General features: G+C 45.2%; 1 protein-coding gene across 1 annotated transcript in view; it reads right to left on the bottom strand.

Annotated features, from left to right (window-relative positions):
* LOC141978918 (uncharacterized) overlaps positions 1–16,098 on the bottom strand; it is a 59,470-nt gene that overhangs the window by 34,960 nt on the left and 8,412 nt on the right. Inside the window, exons 5-8 of the mRNA XM_074941302.1 lie at positions 14,580–14,698; positions 11,260–11,386; positions 3,101–3,214; positions 1,688–2,730 (exon numbers count right to left, since the gene is read on the bottom strand). Of these exons, the coding sequence (XP_074797403.1) occupies positions 1,688–2,730; positions 3,101–3,214; positions 11,260–11,293 (1,191 nt within the window). The 5' untranslated portion in view covers positions 11,294–11,386; positions 14,580–14,698. The remainder of the gene's footprint in view (positions 1–1,687; positions 2,731–3,100; positions 3,215–11,259; positions 11,387–14,579; positions 14,699–16,098) is intronic.

Genomic DNA, 16,098 nt, shown 5'->3' with positions numbered 1-16,098 from the left:
ATCATAGAATCATAGAATATCAGGGTTGGAAGGGACCCCAGAAGGTCATCTAGTCCAACCCCCTGCTCGAAGCAGGACCAATTCCCAGTTAAATCATCCCAGCCAGGGCTTTGTCAAGCCTGACCTTAAAAACCTCTAAGGAAGGAGATTCTACCACCTCCCTAGGTAACGCATTCCAGTGTTTCACCACCCTCTTAGTGAAAAAGTTTTTCCTAATATCCAATCTAAACCTCCCCCATTGCAACTTGAGACCATTACTCCTCGTTCTGTCATCTGCTACCATTGAGAACAGTCTAGAGCCATCCTCTTTGGAACCCCCTTTCAGGTAGTTGAAAGCAGCTATCAAATCCCCCCTCATTCTTCTCTTCTGCAGACTAAACAATCCCAGCTCCCTCAGCCTCTCTTCATAAGTCATGTGCTCTAGACCCCTAATCATTTTTGTTGCCCTTCGCTGGACTCTCTCCAATTTATCCACATCCTTCTTGTAGTGTGGGGCCCAAAACTGGACACAGTACTCCAGATGAGGCCTCACCAGTGTCGAATAGAGGGGAACGATCACATCCCTCGATCTGCTCGCTATGCCTCTACTTATACATCCCAAAATGCCATTGGCCTTCTTGGCAACAAGGGCACACTGTTGACTCATATCCAGCTTCTCGTCCACTGTCACCCCTAGGTCCTTTTCCGCAGAACTGCTGCCTAGCCATTCGGTCCCTAGTCTGTAGCGGTGCATTGGATTCTTCCATCCTAAGTGCAGGACCCTGCACTTATCCTTATTGAACCTCATCAGATTTCTTTTGGCCCAATCCTCCAATTTGTCATCATGATGGTCTCTTCTGGCGTTAAAGTTTGTGAAACTATGAAAGCTGAAGACACTGCATCACATGACACTTTGGGAGTGGAGGGCTAAAATCTGAAGAACATAAACGCTACATAGTTCAGACAGAAGGTAAGAATGCTGGAGTGATGGGGAAGCATGGAATCCCTCCATCTTTTTCAGGCTCTGCTAAGAGCCTGAAATGACACTTCCCTTCCTCCCCCACCACTCTTGCTCTTTGTTATATTTAAATCTATTTTATATGAGAAAAAGGGTACCAAAACAATTCTTGTTCAGCACACCCCAGGGAAATGTGTGGACAACTAGGAATGAGACAATCTGTGCCCAAGGGTGAACTCGGAGGCTCGAACAATCATTTTGCAGTGGAAAGAAGAGTATAAATTTGATCCTTGCTTAGACTAGAAAAAGGACGTTAGGTCAGGACATGAAGATAACCTGGAGACTGTACGTGGGTTATGTCCTTACTGCAAGACTAGTTAGGTTTTTACATCATGATAGCGAACTCAAGCTAGCCAACTCCATGGAAAATCCTAGTGGAGATGAAACCAAGTAGATTTTACTTTGATATAGCTAGATGACCTCACCTGTATATCTCCCTGACCTGGAGGTGATGAACATTCCTTGTAGGAGGGTCACAAATTCCCATAATGCATAGGAGACTATGGAGTTGACAGAAAGGACCATGGGATTCACCCCAAAAAGGTAGAGCTGCAGAAGGCAAAAACAGACAACTCACCTGGGGGAGCTGAAATACCACAGTGAAGGAAATGGTGCAAATAGCTTTAAAGTTCACTATGTGGGAATGAGCAAATATATTAAAGATAAAAAAATCTTTTGTCGGTTCTAGACAAGGTTTTTATGATGTTCCTCTCCCTTGTGGATTCTCTGATGATAAAGAAGGACAGAGCTCCGAGTGAAGCATTTCCCACACTCATAACATTCATAGGGTCTCTCTCCGCTGTGGATTCTCTGATGTGTAATAAGGGCTGAGCTCTGAGTGAAGCTTTTCCCGCACTCACTGCATTCATACGGTCTCTCTCCACTGTGGATTCTCTGATGTGTAATAAGGGCTGAGCTCTGAGTGAAGCTTTTTCCGCACTCACAACATTCATAGGGTCTCTCCCCAGTATGGATTCTTTGATGTGTAACAAGGGTTGAGCTGGAGGTGAAGCTTTTCCCACACTCATGGCATGCATAGGGTCTCTCTCCTGTGTGAAGTCGCTGGTGTGTAACAAGGGTTGTGCGCTGAATGAAGGTTTTCCCACACTCACAGCATTTATAGGGTCTCTCCCCCGTGTGGATTCGCTGATGATAAATATGGCCTGACCTGTCAGTGAAGCTTTTCCCACATTCACTGCATTTATATGGTCTCTCCCCTGTGTGGATTCTCTGATGCTGAATAAGGGTTGATCTGTCAGAGAAGTTTTTCCCACATTCACAGCATTCATAGAGTCTGTCCCCTGTATGGATTCTCTGATGCCTAGAAAGGGCTGAACTTTGAGTAAATGTTTTCCCACACTGACTACATTCATAGGGTCTCTCTCCTGTGTGGATTCTCTTATGATTAATAAGGTCTGCACATCTATGGAAGTTTTTCCCACACTCAGCGCATGTGTTTTTTCTCTCTCCTGTGAGGATTCTGTGCTGGCCTGTGGTCCCCTTGAGGTCCTCATGAGTTCCCTGACTATTAATGGGTTTAGCCACTTTCTCTTCTGGTGGGTTTCCCTGCTGCCTCTCTGGCCTGTGCTGACTCTCACAACTTTTTTGCTGCTCATGACTCCTGGACACATTCCGTTTGGATCTTTGCAACAATACCCCGTGCAGGTCCACATGCTCAGCTTCCTTCTGCTGAGGATTCTGTTCCTCATTCTCACTCACCATCCCACCACCTGCTGGGATAGAGAGAGAAAAACCTCAGACGTAGGAATGGGAAAGAGGAGAGGAAACCAAAATAAGTACTAGAGAAATAGGGGAAAAAATCAGGAAGTGATTCCCCCAAACTCTTCCCCATAAGGGAAAGAGAAGGGGATCAATTCTGTTTCCACATCCTATCCAAACACTCAGGATGAAGGGAGGTCAGGGAAGGAGCTACTGCCAGGTGTCAGCCAGGATAGGTAGGAAGCCATGAGAGATCTCTGCCCAGAGGATATTGCACCCGCTGGGGACAATCCTGGACGGAGAGCATTTACAAGGTCCTTGTAGGGAATCCCAGCTCTTTCCTTCAGGCACTGACAGTTTTAAGTAGGTTTAATGATTCTTCACCTGTGAAGGCATCTCTCAGGATCTCTTGTTCATCTGAGCCCTGGAGGTCTGGGACCCACGGCTCATCCCCTTGTTCCAGCTGGGAGATCACATCAGGTTTGGAAACTGGAAACTCTGCTCAGGGGAAGAAAACAAGTGAGATCAGATGAATTCATGGGACATTCGTCACAAAGAAATATTGTATTATTTTAAACCCAGCTCATTTTAAGGCAGTAAAAAACCAGAGCCAGCTCCCCAGATGAGCTAGACTCCCTGCTTCTGAGGGACTTAACTAACCCCATCTCTGCTGGGAACATACACAGCCAGACAGTCAACATCAAAGGGGCTCCTAAAACCCAGGTAAGGTAACTCCCTGTCCCTGACAGTGCAGACTCCAGAAAGAGAGGAAATCCCCCTAGAAATGCTTCTTACTGGTGGAGAGAGAACCAGAGACAATAAAAGTCACAAGAAGCTAGAACTGGTGAGCATGGGTTTGTGGGGTTCAGCACAGTAAGGAACAGCAAGGAGCAGGCATGTCCCAGAATGCAGTATGTCAGGGGTATTATTAAGGCTAAGATTTTGTCACCGCGGTCACGGAATCCGTGAATTTCAGAGACCTCCATAACATTTTCTGCTTCAGCCCTGGGGCAGGAGCTGTCAGCTGGCGGAGGGACACCTGCAGTTCCCAGCCACGAGTGGTGGCTAGGGGAACCCCACAGCTTCCCAGCCACCGTGGGCAGATCCCGCAGCTTACCAGCCACCATGGGTGGCAAGGGGGACCCCGGCGCTCTGAGCCACCACTGGTGGCCGTGGGGGGGGGGGAGAGCCATGGGAAACGGACCCCCAGAAATGGTGGGTGCTGAACCCTCCTCACTCCCCATTTTGTCACAGTTATTTTTAGTAAAAGTCAGGGACAGGTCACGGGCTTGTGTGAATTTCTGTTTATTGCCTGGGACTTGCCCATGACTCTTATTAAAAATAACCGTGACAGCATCTTAGCCTTAGTATTATATGTCAGGAAAGCGCATTCTAAGGAAGCAGGGAATCTAGCAAGTCAGGTGTAGCAGAACAGAGTATGAATATCTCCCAGAGTGTGGTCAGGTCTACAGAATTAGTTTCAATATCTCAGAAACAACAGATTCTACTTCCTCTGGAAAAGGAGAATGTGAAAACGATGGATCAGGCCATGTGACTTCAGGAGGGACTGATTCAAAGATCCAAGAAGCCTACAGGGAAGACTGATTGTGGATACTGCAGATGAGTCCCCAGAAGTTGCACTACCAACCAATGACATCATCAAGAAAGTGCACATTTGTGCCAGGGACAGGTCGTCCTGCTGCTGTGAGGAACAGAAGATGTCAGGAACGGTGGCTGCATCACAGGGTGTAGGGAAGAGATGTGTGTGTTGTGGGGGGGAGGCACTAAGTAGCAGAGAGAGGAGAAAGTGAAAATAACATTTGAAAAAGATATGTAAAATAAAGTGAAACTGGACTGTAATAAGAATGGAATGCAGGCTCTAAATCAAAAGGGCGTGGGCAGGGATTCTGTGTTAATAGGCTAGGATCCCCCTAGCTCCAACCCCCAAAACCTTCCTTTCCTTATCTGCCATTGCCCACACACACTGCAGGTGCCCCTTGGTTCAAATCCTCCAACCCGCTGTGACGGCATTGGAGCTGGGGAATATTGATGAATACTGCATGATGACCTGGATATTGGGATATTTACCATGGGAATAAGTTGGTTTAGTTTAATAGGGGGCTTAAAGGAAAACAAGTAGGAAGGGAAGAAGAGTGGCCTATGGCCCCAAACTCCCTACACCACCTACTCCATGGCATCCCCATGGACTAGGATCCAATTGTGCTAAACATTCTACAAAGAGAGAACAAAAGGACAGTCCCGGCCCCAAAAGAGCTGACTAGCCAAGAACAGGACCAGAGACAGATGGAGACAGACAGATGGTGAACACAAGGAAACAAATAGGACAACGTTAGTCACTAGGGGACTAGATGTTGTAATGTCATTGTAGGCATCACAGAGAAGGAGAGTATTAAGGAGGGTTGGGAAGGAGGAAACTGAGGTAGTTTGTGGGATGTGCATGGGCAGCTCCACTCAAAGCACAAGGAGCAACATGGGAGAAGGCACGAAGGGAATTGTTTGAAAAGGTAACAAGTGGGTGATGGAGGCTGTGGAGGTGGGAGTCGGCATCTCAACACAGAACAAGAGATGACATGTCAGGAGGGGAAAGGCTGGGACAGGCTCTAGGAGTGAAGATAAGCAACTTGTTTGATGTGCTAGAGAAGGGGCAGTAAGTGGAGGGATTCAAAGAGAAGGCTCTGTCCTGGATTGACTAGGTGTGATATGCCCCAGCCTTTAGTGTGCTAGAACCCAGACATAGCTGGAATATATCTGATGATTCTTAGGTTAGTCTGGTAAAGCAAAACTTAACACAAAGCTAATTTTATCAGAATCATCTGCCCAGCTTTCCCAAAGCCTCCTCCATTTCATCTCTCCCTGTCTCAGTCTCTCTGCCCTGGACAATATCAACCTTAAAGATCCATCTGTTCACAACTAATCCCTTTGTGCCAAATTGCAGTCCCGCTGGGTTCCCAAGTTCTGGGAACACCCTTGGCTCCCAGGCATTATGAGTCAATGTCCAGTCCTTGGGTCTCCCATTGTCTCTCCAGGGCACAGTTCTTGAAAGTGTATCTATGCCAAACTGCATAGACTTCCATTACTCCATCAGCGATTACTTTCCCTCTCCCAGAGAAGAAATTAACTCCTTCACACCCAGTGGGTAAAAAAGCAAAGTCAGAGGGGAAGCTGAGTCATGCACCAGCTCTATTGTTATGGTTCAGACCATTCAAATCACTCTAAAATGCACATGCTTACTCAGATTATCTTGACATTTGCTGCTCCTCATGGGGATGCGGGGCATGGTTAGTGGGCCATATCTGAGATTATTTGATGAAGAAGTACCTGAGAAAAAGTTCTCACCAAAAGAAGCTGTTTACAAAGTCACTTTTCTGCACAGACCTGGGGCTCAAAGTATGGCTCTAATTGTCCCCTGATTCATCTCAGCCACTTGGCATTTATCTCAGCTGCACATAGTACCTACTGTCTTTCTGGGGGAGCAATATTGAAAAAATTAATAACTAAAGAGACTGGAACTTCAGATTAGCATCAGCCAAATTGACAAGTAGAAGAAATAGAAACGCACATGTGAGGCAAGACTAAGGCGCAGCTAAGAACACAAAAACATTAAGAACGGCCATACTGGGTCAGACCAATGGTCCATCTAGCCCTTTCTTCTGACAGTGGCCAGTGTCAGGTGCTTCAGAGGGAATGAACAGAAGAGATAATCATCAAGTGGGAGCCAAGGGGAGCAGAACATGGGAACCCAACTATTTCCTGGGGCAAGGGCTGGAGGAACCAACGAGGGGCAGAGCTCTTCTTGACCTGCCGCTCACAAACCGGGAAGAATTAGTAGGGGAAGCTAAAGTGGATGGGAACCTGGGAGGCAGTGACCATGAGATGGTTGAGTTCAGGATCCTGGATCCTGACAAAAGGAAGAAAGGAGAGCAGCAGAATACAACAAGGTTCAACAAGGACAAGTGCAGAGTCCTGCACTTAGGACGGAAGAATCCCATGCATCGCTACAGACTAGGGACCGAGTGGCTAGGCAGCAGTTCTGCAGAAAAGGACCTAGGGGTTACAATGGACGAGAAGCTGGATATGAGTCAACAGTGTGCCCTTGTTGCCAAGAAGGCTAATGGCATTTTGAGCTGTATAAGTAGGAGCATTGCCAGCAGATCGAGGGACGTGATCGTTCCCCTCTATTTGACATTGGTGAGGCCTCATCTGGAGTACTGTGTCCAGTTTTGGGCCCCACACTAGAAGAAGGATGTGGATAAATTGGAAAGAGTCCAGCGGAGGGCAACAAAAATGATTAGGGGGCTGGAAGACATGATTTATGAGGAGAGGCTGAAGGAACTGGGATTATTTAGTCTGCAGAAGAGAAGAATGAGGGGGGATTGGATAGCTGCTTTCAGCTACCTGAAAGGGGGTTCCAAAGAGGATGGATCTAGACTGTTTTCAGTGGTAGCAGATGACAGAACAAGGAGCAATGGTCTAGAGTTGCAGTGGGGGTGGTCTAGGTTGGATATTAGGAAAAACTTTTTCACTCGGAGGGTGGTGAAGTACTGGAACGGGTTACCTAGGGAGGTGGTGGAATCTCCTTCCTTAGAGGTTTTTAAGGTCAGGCTTGACAAAGCCCTGGCTGGGATGATTTAGTTGGGGATTAGTCCTGCTTTGAGCAGGAGGTTGGACTAGAGGACCTCAGGAGGTCCCTTCCAAACCTGATATTCTATGATTCTAAGTGATCCATCCCCTGCTGCCCATTCCCAGCTTCTGGAAAACAGAGGCTAGGGATACTTCACAGCATAGCCTATCCACCATGAATTTATCTAGTGCTTTTTTAACCCTGTTGTAGTCTTGGCCTTCAGAACATCCTCTGGCAAAGAGTTCCACAGGTTGACTGTGCATTGTGTGAAAAAATACTTCCTTTTGTTTGTTTTAAACCTGCTGTCTATTCATTTCATTTGGTGACCCCTAGTTCTTGCATTATGAAAAGGAGTAAATAACACTTCCTTATTTACTTGCTCCACACCAGTCATGATTTTATAGACCTCTATCATATCCCCCCTTAGTTGTCTCTTTTCCAAGCTGAAAACTCCCAGTTTTATTACACTCTCCTCATATGGAAGCTGTTCCATACCCCTAATAATTTTTGTTGCCCTTTTCTGTACCTTTTCCAATTCCAACATATATATCTATTACCATATCTGTACGCAGTATTCAAGATGTGGGTAGACCACGGATTTATATAGAGGCAATATGATATTTTCTGTCTTATTATGTTTCCCTTTCTTAATGATTCCCAACATTCTGTTCACTTTTTTGACTCCTGCTGAACATTGAAAGGATGTTTTTAGAGAACTATCCACAATGACTCCAAGATCTCTTTCTTGAGAGGTAACAGCTAATTTAGACCCCATCATTTTATATGTATAGTTGGGATTATGTTTTCCCATGTGCATTACTTTGCGTTTATCAACATTGAATTTCATCTGCCGTTTTGTTGCCCTGTCACCCAGTTTTGTGAGATCCCTTTGTAGCTCTTCTTAGTCTGCCTGGGACTTAACTACCTTGAGTAATTTTGTATCGTCTGCAAATCTCACCATTTACCCGCTTTTTCCAGATCATTTATGAATATGTTGAACAGTACTGGTCCCAGTACAGACCCCGGGGACACCACTATTTACCTCTCTCCATTCTGAAAACTGACCATTTATTCCTACCCTTTGTTCCCTATCTTTTAACCAGCTACCAATCCCTCTTATCTCATGACAACTTACTTTGCTTAAGAGACTTTGGCGAGGGACTGTTGCAGGGTATACTTGCCCCGCACTGGACAGGAAAGAGTTAACCCCACGCTTTGGGCAGAGGAAGCCACACCCCCTTGCCGCTGATGGGCATCCTCGAACAGTTGCTGCAGTATAAAAGGGAGCCTTCCAGCTCATTCTAGGTGGATCGCCACAGAGGGAGGATGCATCTCACAGGCTGCAGCCTGGGAGCAGCTGGAATCCCAGCCCATGGGAGCCAGAGGTGCTGAGACCCCAGCAGATGCCCAGATACCTGCGGATGCCCAAGGGAGGCCGGAGCCACCAGGAGCAGTGTAGGCTGAGCAACCCAGAGACCCTGAAGACGTCCAGACCACAGCTTCAGGGAAAAGGGAAGGAAGTAGCCCAGGGTAACTTGACAGTGGACCAGTTAGTGAACCGGATCTTGAGTCAGCGTGTTTCGGCCAAATCCCTGCTGACTCAGAGGCACGCATGCTTGCCACTGCCAGGGCCCTGGGCTGGGACCCTGTGGAGAGGGAGGGCCCAGGTCCCCCTACCCTGGCTGCCAACCCCCCAGGGTGGTGACCCACTTCCACGACTCTGACCATTAGGATGCATAGCCCTGTTAAGGAGGGCAGCCTTATTGATTCTGGCTGCTAGGCTGCATAACCGTGTTGAGGTGGTCGGCTGTACTGACTGTGGCCATTAGGCCATACTGCCCTGACATCAAGGCTGACTATACTGACTCTGGCCATTAAGCTGTACTGCCCTGACAGCGAGGGCAGGCAGATGGACTTAACTGCAGGACTGTGACACCCTTGCCCCACCCCAAAGGGGGACAGGTTGTACTTGCCCTGTAATAGGGACCTTGTCAAAGGTTCTCTGAAAATCTAAGTACACGATATCCACTGGATCACCCTTGTCCACATGCTTGTTGACCCCCTCAAAGAACTCTAGTAGATTGGTGAGGCACGATTTCCCTTTACAAAAACCATGTGGACTCTTCCCCCAGCAAATCATTTACATCTATGTGTTTGATAATTCCGTTCTTTACGATAGTTTCAACCAATTTGCATGGTACTAAAGTTAAGCTTACCAGCCTGTAATTGCTGGGATTGCCTCTGGAGCCTTTTTAAAAAAATTTTCATCACATTAGCTATCTTCCAGTCATTGGGTAAAGAAGCTGACTTAAATGATAGGTTACATACCACAGTTAGTAGTTCTGCAATTTCACATTTGAGTTCCAGCAATCTGTTTTCAGAATAATTGGCTGGCTCAAAGAGACATTCATGCTGTGGCCATTGAACCTAAGCTACACCATACATTTCAGTTTCAGCCTCACCACTGACAGCTTTCTTTCATACTGTGGCAGTTCTGTTGGAAGTTTTGCATTGATACCAATATTTCTGGATTAAGAGCAATATTTCAAAGTGCTCTAAGACCAGTTTGCAGACTCTGGCCTGGGCTCCTGCAGTACTCCTGCATGGTACCGTGTGACTCTGGGCTGGCAGTGTGGTAGTTTGCGTAAGATGCAACTTAATATTGTCCTGGCAATGTGGCTGGCCCTTTGGAGTTCAGAAGAACATTTTGTATAGTGAGCAGAGCTTTTAAATAACTTATCACTGTACTGGACCTAGGTGCTGATTGGGAGCCAGAGAACTGGAATGCAACAAAGGGGGATGTGTGATTTGTTTTTGTGGGGGATCAGGAGTACAGTTTGTGACTGGTTGGTGAGTCTAACTTCAGTGTTGACCATCAGTTCTGGGAGCATATGCTCTTCTTTTTGCAGCCTGCCCTGACCTTGGTACTTTCAGCGAGGGCTACGCTAGGCACCCCAGGTCACACCAGCATTTATCAGCATGCACTCCAGCTAGGTGCATTTTATCAGCTGTAGCTGTAAATGAATGGTGAGGGATTAACTGGAGAAGCTTGGCAGAGCTGTGAGTGTGGTATGAAGAGAGGTGCATGTGAAGCCTGAGGGACCTAGTCTGCCCCATTTCAGTGCTGAGTGCTGTAAGTTGTGTCAGTAAATGTATACCAAGGTGTGTTCTTGCCATGGGGATCGTTAGCAGTCTGGTGGCATATAATGCTCGTGGTCTCCAGGGCTTAGTCAGGGGTAAGCGAAGGCGATGACTCAGAAGGAATCCTCAGGTTGAGGGTAAGGGGTGCTAACATTTTGCAGTCTGAGATGGTTTATGTGGAATAGGCTCAGTGCAGACCAGGCAGCTTCTGTTCACTACATCCGACCTAAACCCAAGTTTTGCCTTCGCAAAGAGAAGTGTTAGACTCTGTGCTAGGGGTAGGCAACCTGCGGTACGCGAGCTGCTTGTCAGTGGCACTCACACTGCCTGGGTCCTGGCCACCAGTCCGGGGGGGCTCTGCATTTTAATTTAATTTTAAGTGAAGCTTCTTAAACATTTTAAAAACCGTATTTACTTTACATACCACAATAGTTTAGTTATATATTATAGACTTATAGAAAGAGACCGTCTAAAAATGTTAACATGTATGACTGGTGCGTGAAACCTTAAATTAGAGTGAATAAATGAAGACTCGCCACACCACTTCTGAAAGGTTGCCGACCCCTAGCCTGTGCTATACTGCTCCTGTGCTCTGTTCCCAGAGGGTTGTGTAGCAGGGGAGGGCACAGGGCTGGGGTGTGTGTCACTGGCAGGTTGGGGTGATGCTGAAACAGGACAGAGTTGAGTTTGCATTGTGGGGTGATGTGAAACTTAACTCTTCATTTCTCATTACAATAAGCTAGGGGACAGGAATCCTTACCCAGCGAGGTCACAGTCTCATAGTTCTCCTGCATGGCGTCTCTGTAGAGGGCTCTCTGAGCAGGGTCCAGCAGAGCCCACTCTTCCTTCGTAAAATACACAGCCACCTCCTCGAAGGTCACCGGCCCCTGAAAGAGCAAGAGTCCAACCCTCAGTAACTGCTGCCCCACTGACAACCCCACTATTCATGGGGCAGCAGGGCCAGTCAAATGGAAGCTCTGGGAGGCTCACAATCCGCAGAGTCCCACCCCCACCCCACACAGAGCAGCCAACAGGCATCAAGGTGAGGGGAGAAAGAGAGAGCCCCTCGTATTCCCTGGAACAGTGCTTCTCAAACTATCTGATGTGGCGGACCGTCAATTTTTTTTCCCCCAATGTGCCAGGGACTGGTACCATATTTATGCCTTATTATTATAGTTTTCACATAGGCACGTAGCACATCAGATCAGAAAAACTAACATTCTTCACTGTATTGATTGGAATGGGAGTGTGGTGTTCATGCGGAGATATTCCCATTTAAATACACTGAAGACTGACTGAAAGGCTGTGTGTCTGTGTGGATAGTATAAAATGATTATTATTCGTTTACAATGCAAGAAAATATTATTTGGGCATTCGTAGTAATATTAATTTATATCGGAAACAATATAATGAATACAATAAAAGTTGGCAGACATTTTTATTTTATGTTTATTTTGTAAACAAATACAATATTACAATACAAATAAAAAATATTAAAAAATCAAACCAGCAAAGTCTCCTAACAAAGAAATTATAAAAAAAATTATTAACACAATAACAGGCATGTTAAAACCCTAACCTTTACTAATGTGAAAGGTGAGCCTGCTTCTTCATTGTCAGTTTATCCAGTCATGGCTCAATGGAGGACAGAGCCACATGCAATGGAGAATGACTATCCGTACTATTCTTGTACTTTGTCTTAAAGACACTCATGGTTGAGAAGCCAGTCTCACAGAGGTTTGTTGAAGGAAATGGGAGAAGAGTTTTCAGAGCAATTTCAGTAAACTCAGGATATTCTGCTTTCACTTTTATCCAAAAGGAAGCAAATGATGTTGTAGTTTTGAAACTCATCTTCAATCTTTCGTCAGCAGCCAGCTCCAACAATTTATCCTCCGTAGTGACAATTAAGTCATCTTTCAAGGGAATAAATGGATTTTGGATCCATCCAGTCCCTTTCTGTGGATCTTCTTCTGCTGGAAAGTTAAACTCAAAACGTTCTGCCAAATTCGTCAAGTGTTCACTGATGACCTTTCGTAGAGATGTAACATCAAGGTCTTCACCTGCATTGGCGATGATTGTTGCTAAGTTGTGAAACATGTCATAACGATCTCTTGACACTCAACTCGTCCATGCTTTTAGCTTTTGTTTCTGTCCGTCAATCTTGTCTGCCATTGTAAGACACGAAGCCATCCTTCCCTTCATGGAGGTGTTGAGATCATTAAAAGATGGCAAAGATATCAAGCAAATAAGCCAGCTTGGCTATCCAATCCTCATCTCGGAACAATTGTGACCAATCTGGTTTTTTGTCATGAAGAAACTCGGCATGCTCGTTTTGGAGCTCAAATACTCTTGACAGGACTTTTCCCCTCGATAACCAATGTACATTGGCATGCAATAGGAGCTGTTTATGATCACCTCCCATATCGTCACATAATGCAGTGAACAGTCTCGAATTTAAAGCATTTCCCTTTACATGGTTCACAATTTTTATGACCTCGCTGAGCACACTGTTCAGTTCTGTTGACATTTTTTTTGTTGCAAGACTTTCTCGGTAAAGGAAGCAGTGCGTCGACTTGCTTTCGGGTGCAAGTGCCTTAATCTGGGTAACCACTCCAGAATGCCGTCCTGTCATTGCGGCAGAACATACGCCTACACAAAACTTGAAATCCAACCCACATTTGTTAACAATGTAGTCGCTCACAGTCTTGAACACTTCAGAACTAGTTGTTTTTGTTGGGAGTGAAGCAGAAACAAAAACTCTTCCTTCAAATCACCCTCATGTTCAAAGCGCACATACACCATCAGAATTGCTGTATTAGCAAGGTCTGTACATTCATCAAGCTGCAAAGAAAAGTACTTTGCTAATTTAATCTGTCCTATGAGCTGATCTTCCATATCGTGAGCCAGATCGTGAATTCGTCGAGCGATAGTGTCATTTGAAAGTGGCACCTGAGCCACTTTCTTTGCTGCTGGCTCGCCCACCATTTCCATGCAGACATCTTTAATACTGCCTATCACTGGTGTCTCACCGATTGTGTATGGCTTTTTAGCCTTAGCAATGCGAAGCGCTACTTTATAAGAAGCTCGCAAAGCAGAATTATTTATGTGTGACACTTCAAAGATCTGTTTCTGATGACCTTTTAAATCAACATGCTTTCTTTCAAAGAACTCTTTCGGCTTTGAACTAATTTCATTATGTTTTGTATTTAAACGCCTCTTGAGCTTTGACGACTTCATTGCATTGTTAGCCAACACATTGCCACAAATAACACACTGCGGTTTTGGCATGCCACCATCATTCGTGGCTACAAAACTGAACTGAATGTTTGAGGAGTCTATTTCTGAGTAAAGCTAGTATGAATTCTTTTTGTTGACAATACTTCAGTTTCATTTACATTGCTGTCATCTGACTCAGAATTACTTGCGTGTTCAGCAGCTGGATGTCTTTGCTTGATAAATATGTCAATTGGGCCTCACTTTGCCATCTGTAAATTAGGCATAAAAATAATTAATATAAATTCCATTACCCGGGTATATACTTAATTTATGATATTAGGATGAAAGCCGAATAAATGCATTGGGAATGCTTTTATTGAGAAATATGTGCAGGAGAACATTGATTAATAGGGTAAGTAATGTTAGGATAAGAAGATAATATAAATTTTAAAATTAAATTGCAAACAGGATAATTGGAAAGTTAAGATGGTTTGAACATATGGAAAGAATGAATAATGAACATCAAAAATAAGATTTACCTGTCTGAAAGATATGGAGTGAGAAAGCGAGGAATTTCGAGAACTTCCTGGCAGAAACACGTAAGTTTGATTCTAGAAGAGGGGAAGGCTATAAGTAAGAACAATGAGAGCGTGTATGAAACGATATATGGATATGGAGGAAGCGAGGATGTTATGCTCATACAAAGCACACGGGATCTTTTCAGGGGGAAAAGGCAAATACGCCGCATTTATTGAAAATACAACTGTTAGCATATGCTTTTCAGTCTCTCTCTCTCTCACACACAGACACAGACACAGACACACACACACACACAGAGTCCTTCCAGTTGCTGTTTATAGTTACCAGTCTGTTGTAGCTCGAGTCAATCTAATGGCCAGTTAGATTGAGCATGAGTGAGGAGCTGGGCTCTGTCAGTCGCGATCCGATGCTCCAAGGCTTTGCAGGACTGAACCCAGAGTTCCCTGCCAAAACACCCCAGCTTTATAGTTGTAAATTCCCATTTGAGTCCATGCATTTTGCAATGGCATCCTGTAATCATTAGTCCTTAAGTGGTGTTAATCTTGGGGTTTTCTGCTGTTATTATTTGATGGTTATTGTCGGGCTTCCCATCATTATCTCCTATTTGTTGTCTCGCCTTCAGGGGTGCCTGTCTCACCTCTGAGGTCGTCAGTGCTGCTAACATGTTTAGCATCCGATACAATGGATGTTTTCTAATTGTCTCCTGGTCTTTCCAAGTCTCTCACTTTTTCTTTTAGAGTAGCAGCCGTGTTAGTCTGTATCCACAAAAAGAAAAGGAGTACTTGTGGCACCTTAGAGACTAACAAATTTATTTGAGCACAAGCTTTTGTGAGCTACAGATCATTTCATTGGATGCATGCAGTGGAAAATACAGTAGGGGGATTTTATATACACAGAGAACATGAAACAGTGGGTGTTACCATACACACTGTAACGAGAGTGATCGGGTAAGGTGAGCTATTACCAGCAGGAGAGAAAAAAAAATCTTTTGTAGTGATAATCAAGGTGGGCCACTTCCAGCAGTTGACAAGAACGTCTGAGGAACAGTCATGGGGGGGAGAGGGGGGGGAATAAACATGGGGAAATAGTTTCACTTTGCGTAATGACACATCCACTCCCAGTCTTTATTCAAGCCTAATTTAGTGGTGTAGAGTGGAATAAAAAACAAAAAAACTTCAAAAACAGACTCCAAGGAGAGACTGCTGAATTGGAATTAATTTGCAAACTGGACACCATTAACTTAGGCTTGAATAGAGCCTGGGAGTGGATGGGTCATTACACAAAGTAAAACTATTTCCCCATGTTTATTCCCCCCCCCCCGCCCCCGACTGTTCCTCAGACGTCCTTGTCAACTGCTGGAAATGGCCCACCTTGATTATCACTACAAAAGGTTTCCCCCCACCTCCCCCGCCCCCCGCTCTCCTGCTGGTAATAGCTCACCTTAAGGGATCACTCTCATTACAGTGTGCATGGTAACACCCATTGTTTCATGTTCTCTATGTATATAAATCTCCCCACTGTATTTTCCACTGAATGCATCCGATGAAGTGAGCTGTAGCTCACGAAAGCTTATGCTCAAATAAATTGGTTAGTCTCTAAGGTGCCACAAGTCCTCCTGTCCTTTTTGCGGATACAGACTAACACGGCTGCTACTCTGAAACCTGTCATTCCTTTCTGTTATTCAAAAAGGGTGGCTGGCAGAATGAAATCAAAGTTTACATCAATTCTTATAGTACAATTAGTACAATTATAAAATCCTGCTCCTACAAGGACTGTCTATTTGGCTATAGGTGTGTGGCACTCAAGAAGGGCAACTGGGGAGATTTCAGAGCAGGCTTCAATT

This window comes from Natator depressus, chromosome 28, assembly GCF_965152275.1.
Source record: "Natator depressus isolate rNatDep1 chromosome 28, rNatDep2.hap1, whole genome shotgun sequence".
Lineage (NCBI taxonomy): Eukaryota > Metazoa > Chordata > Testudines > Cheloniidae > Natator > Natator depressus.
The sequence above is the reverse complement of the archived record's forward strand: the minus strand, read 5'-3'. Positions and strand labels throughout refer to the sequence as shown.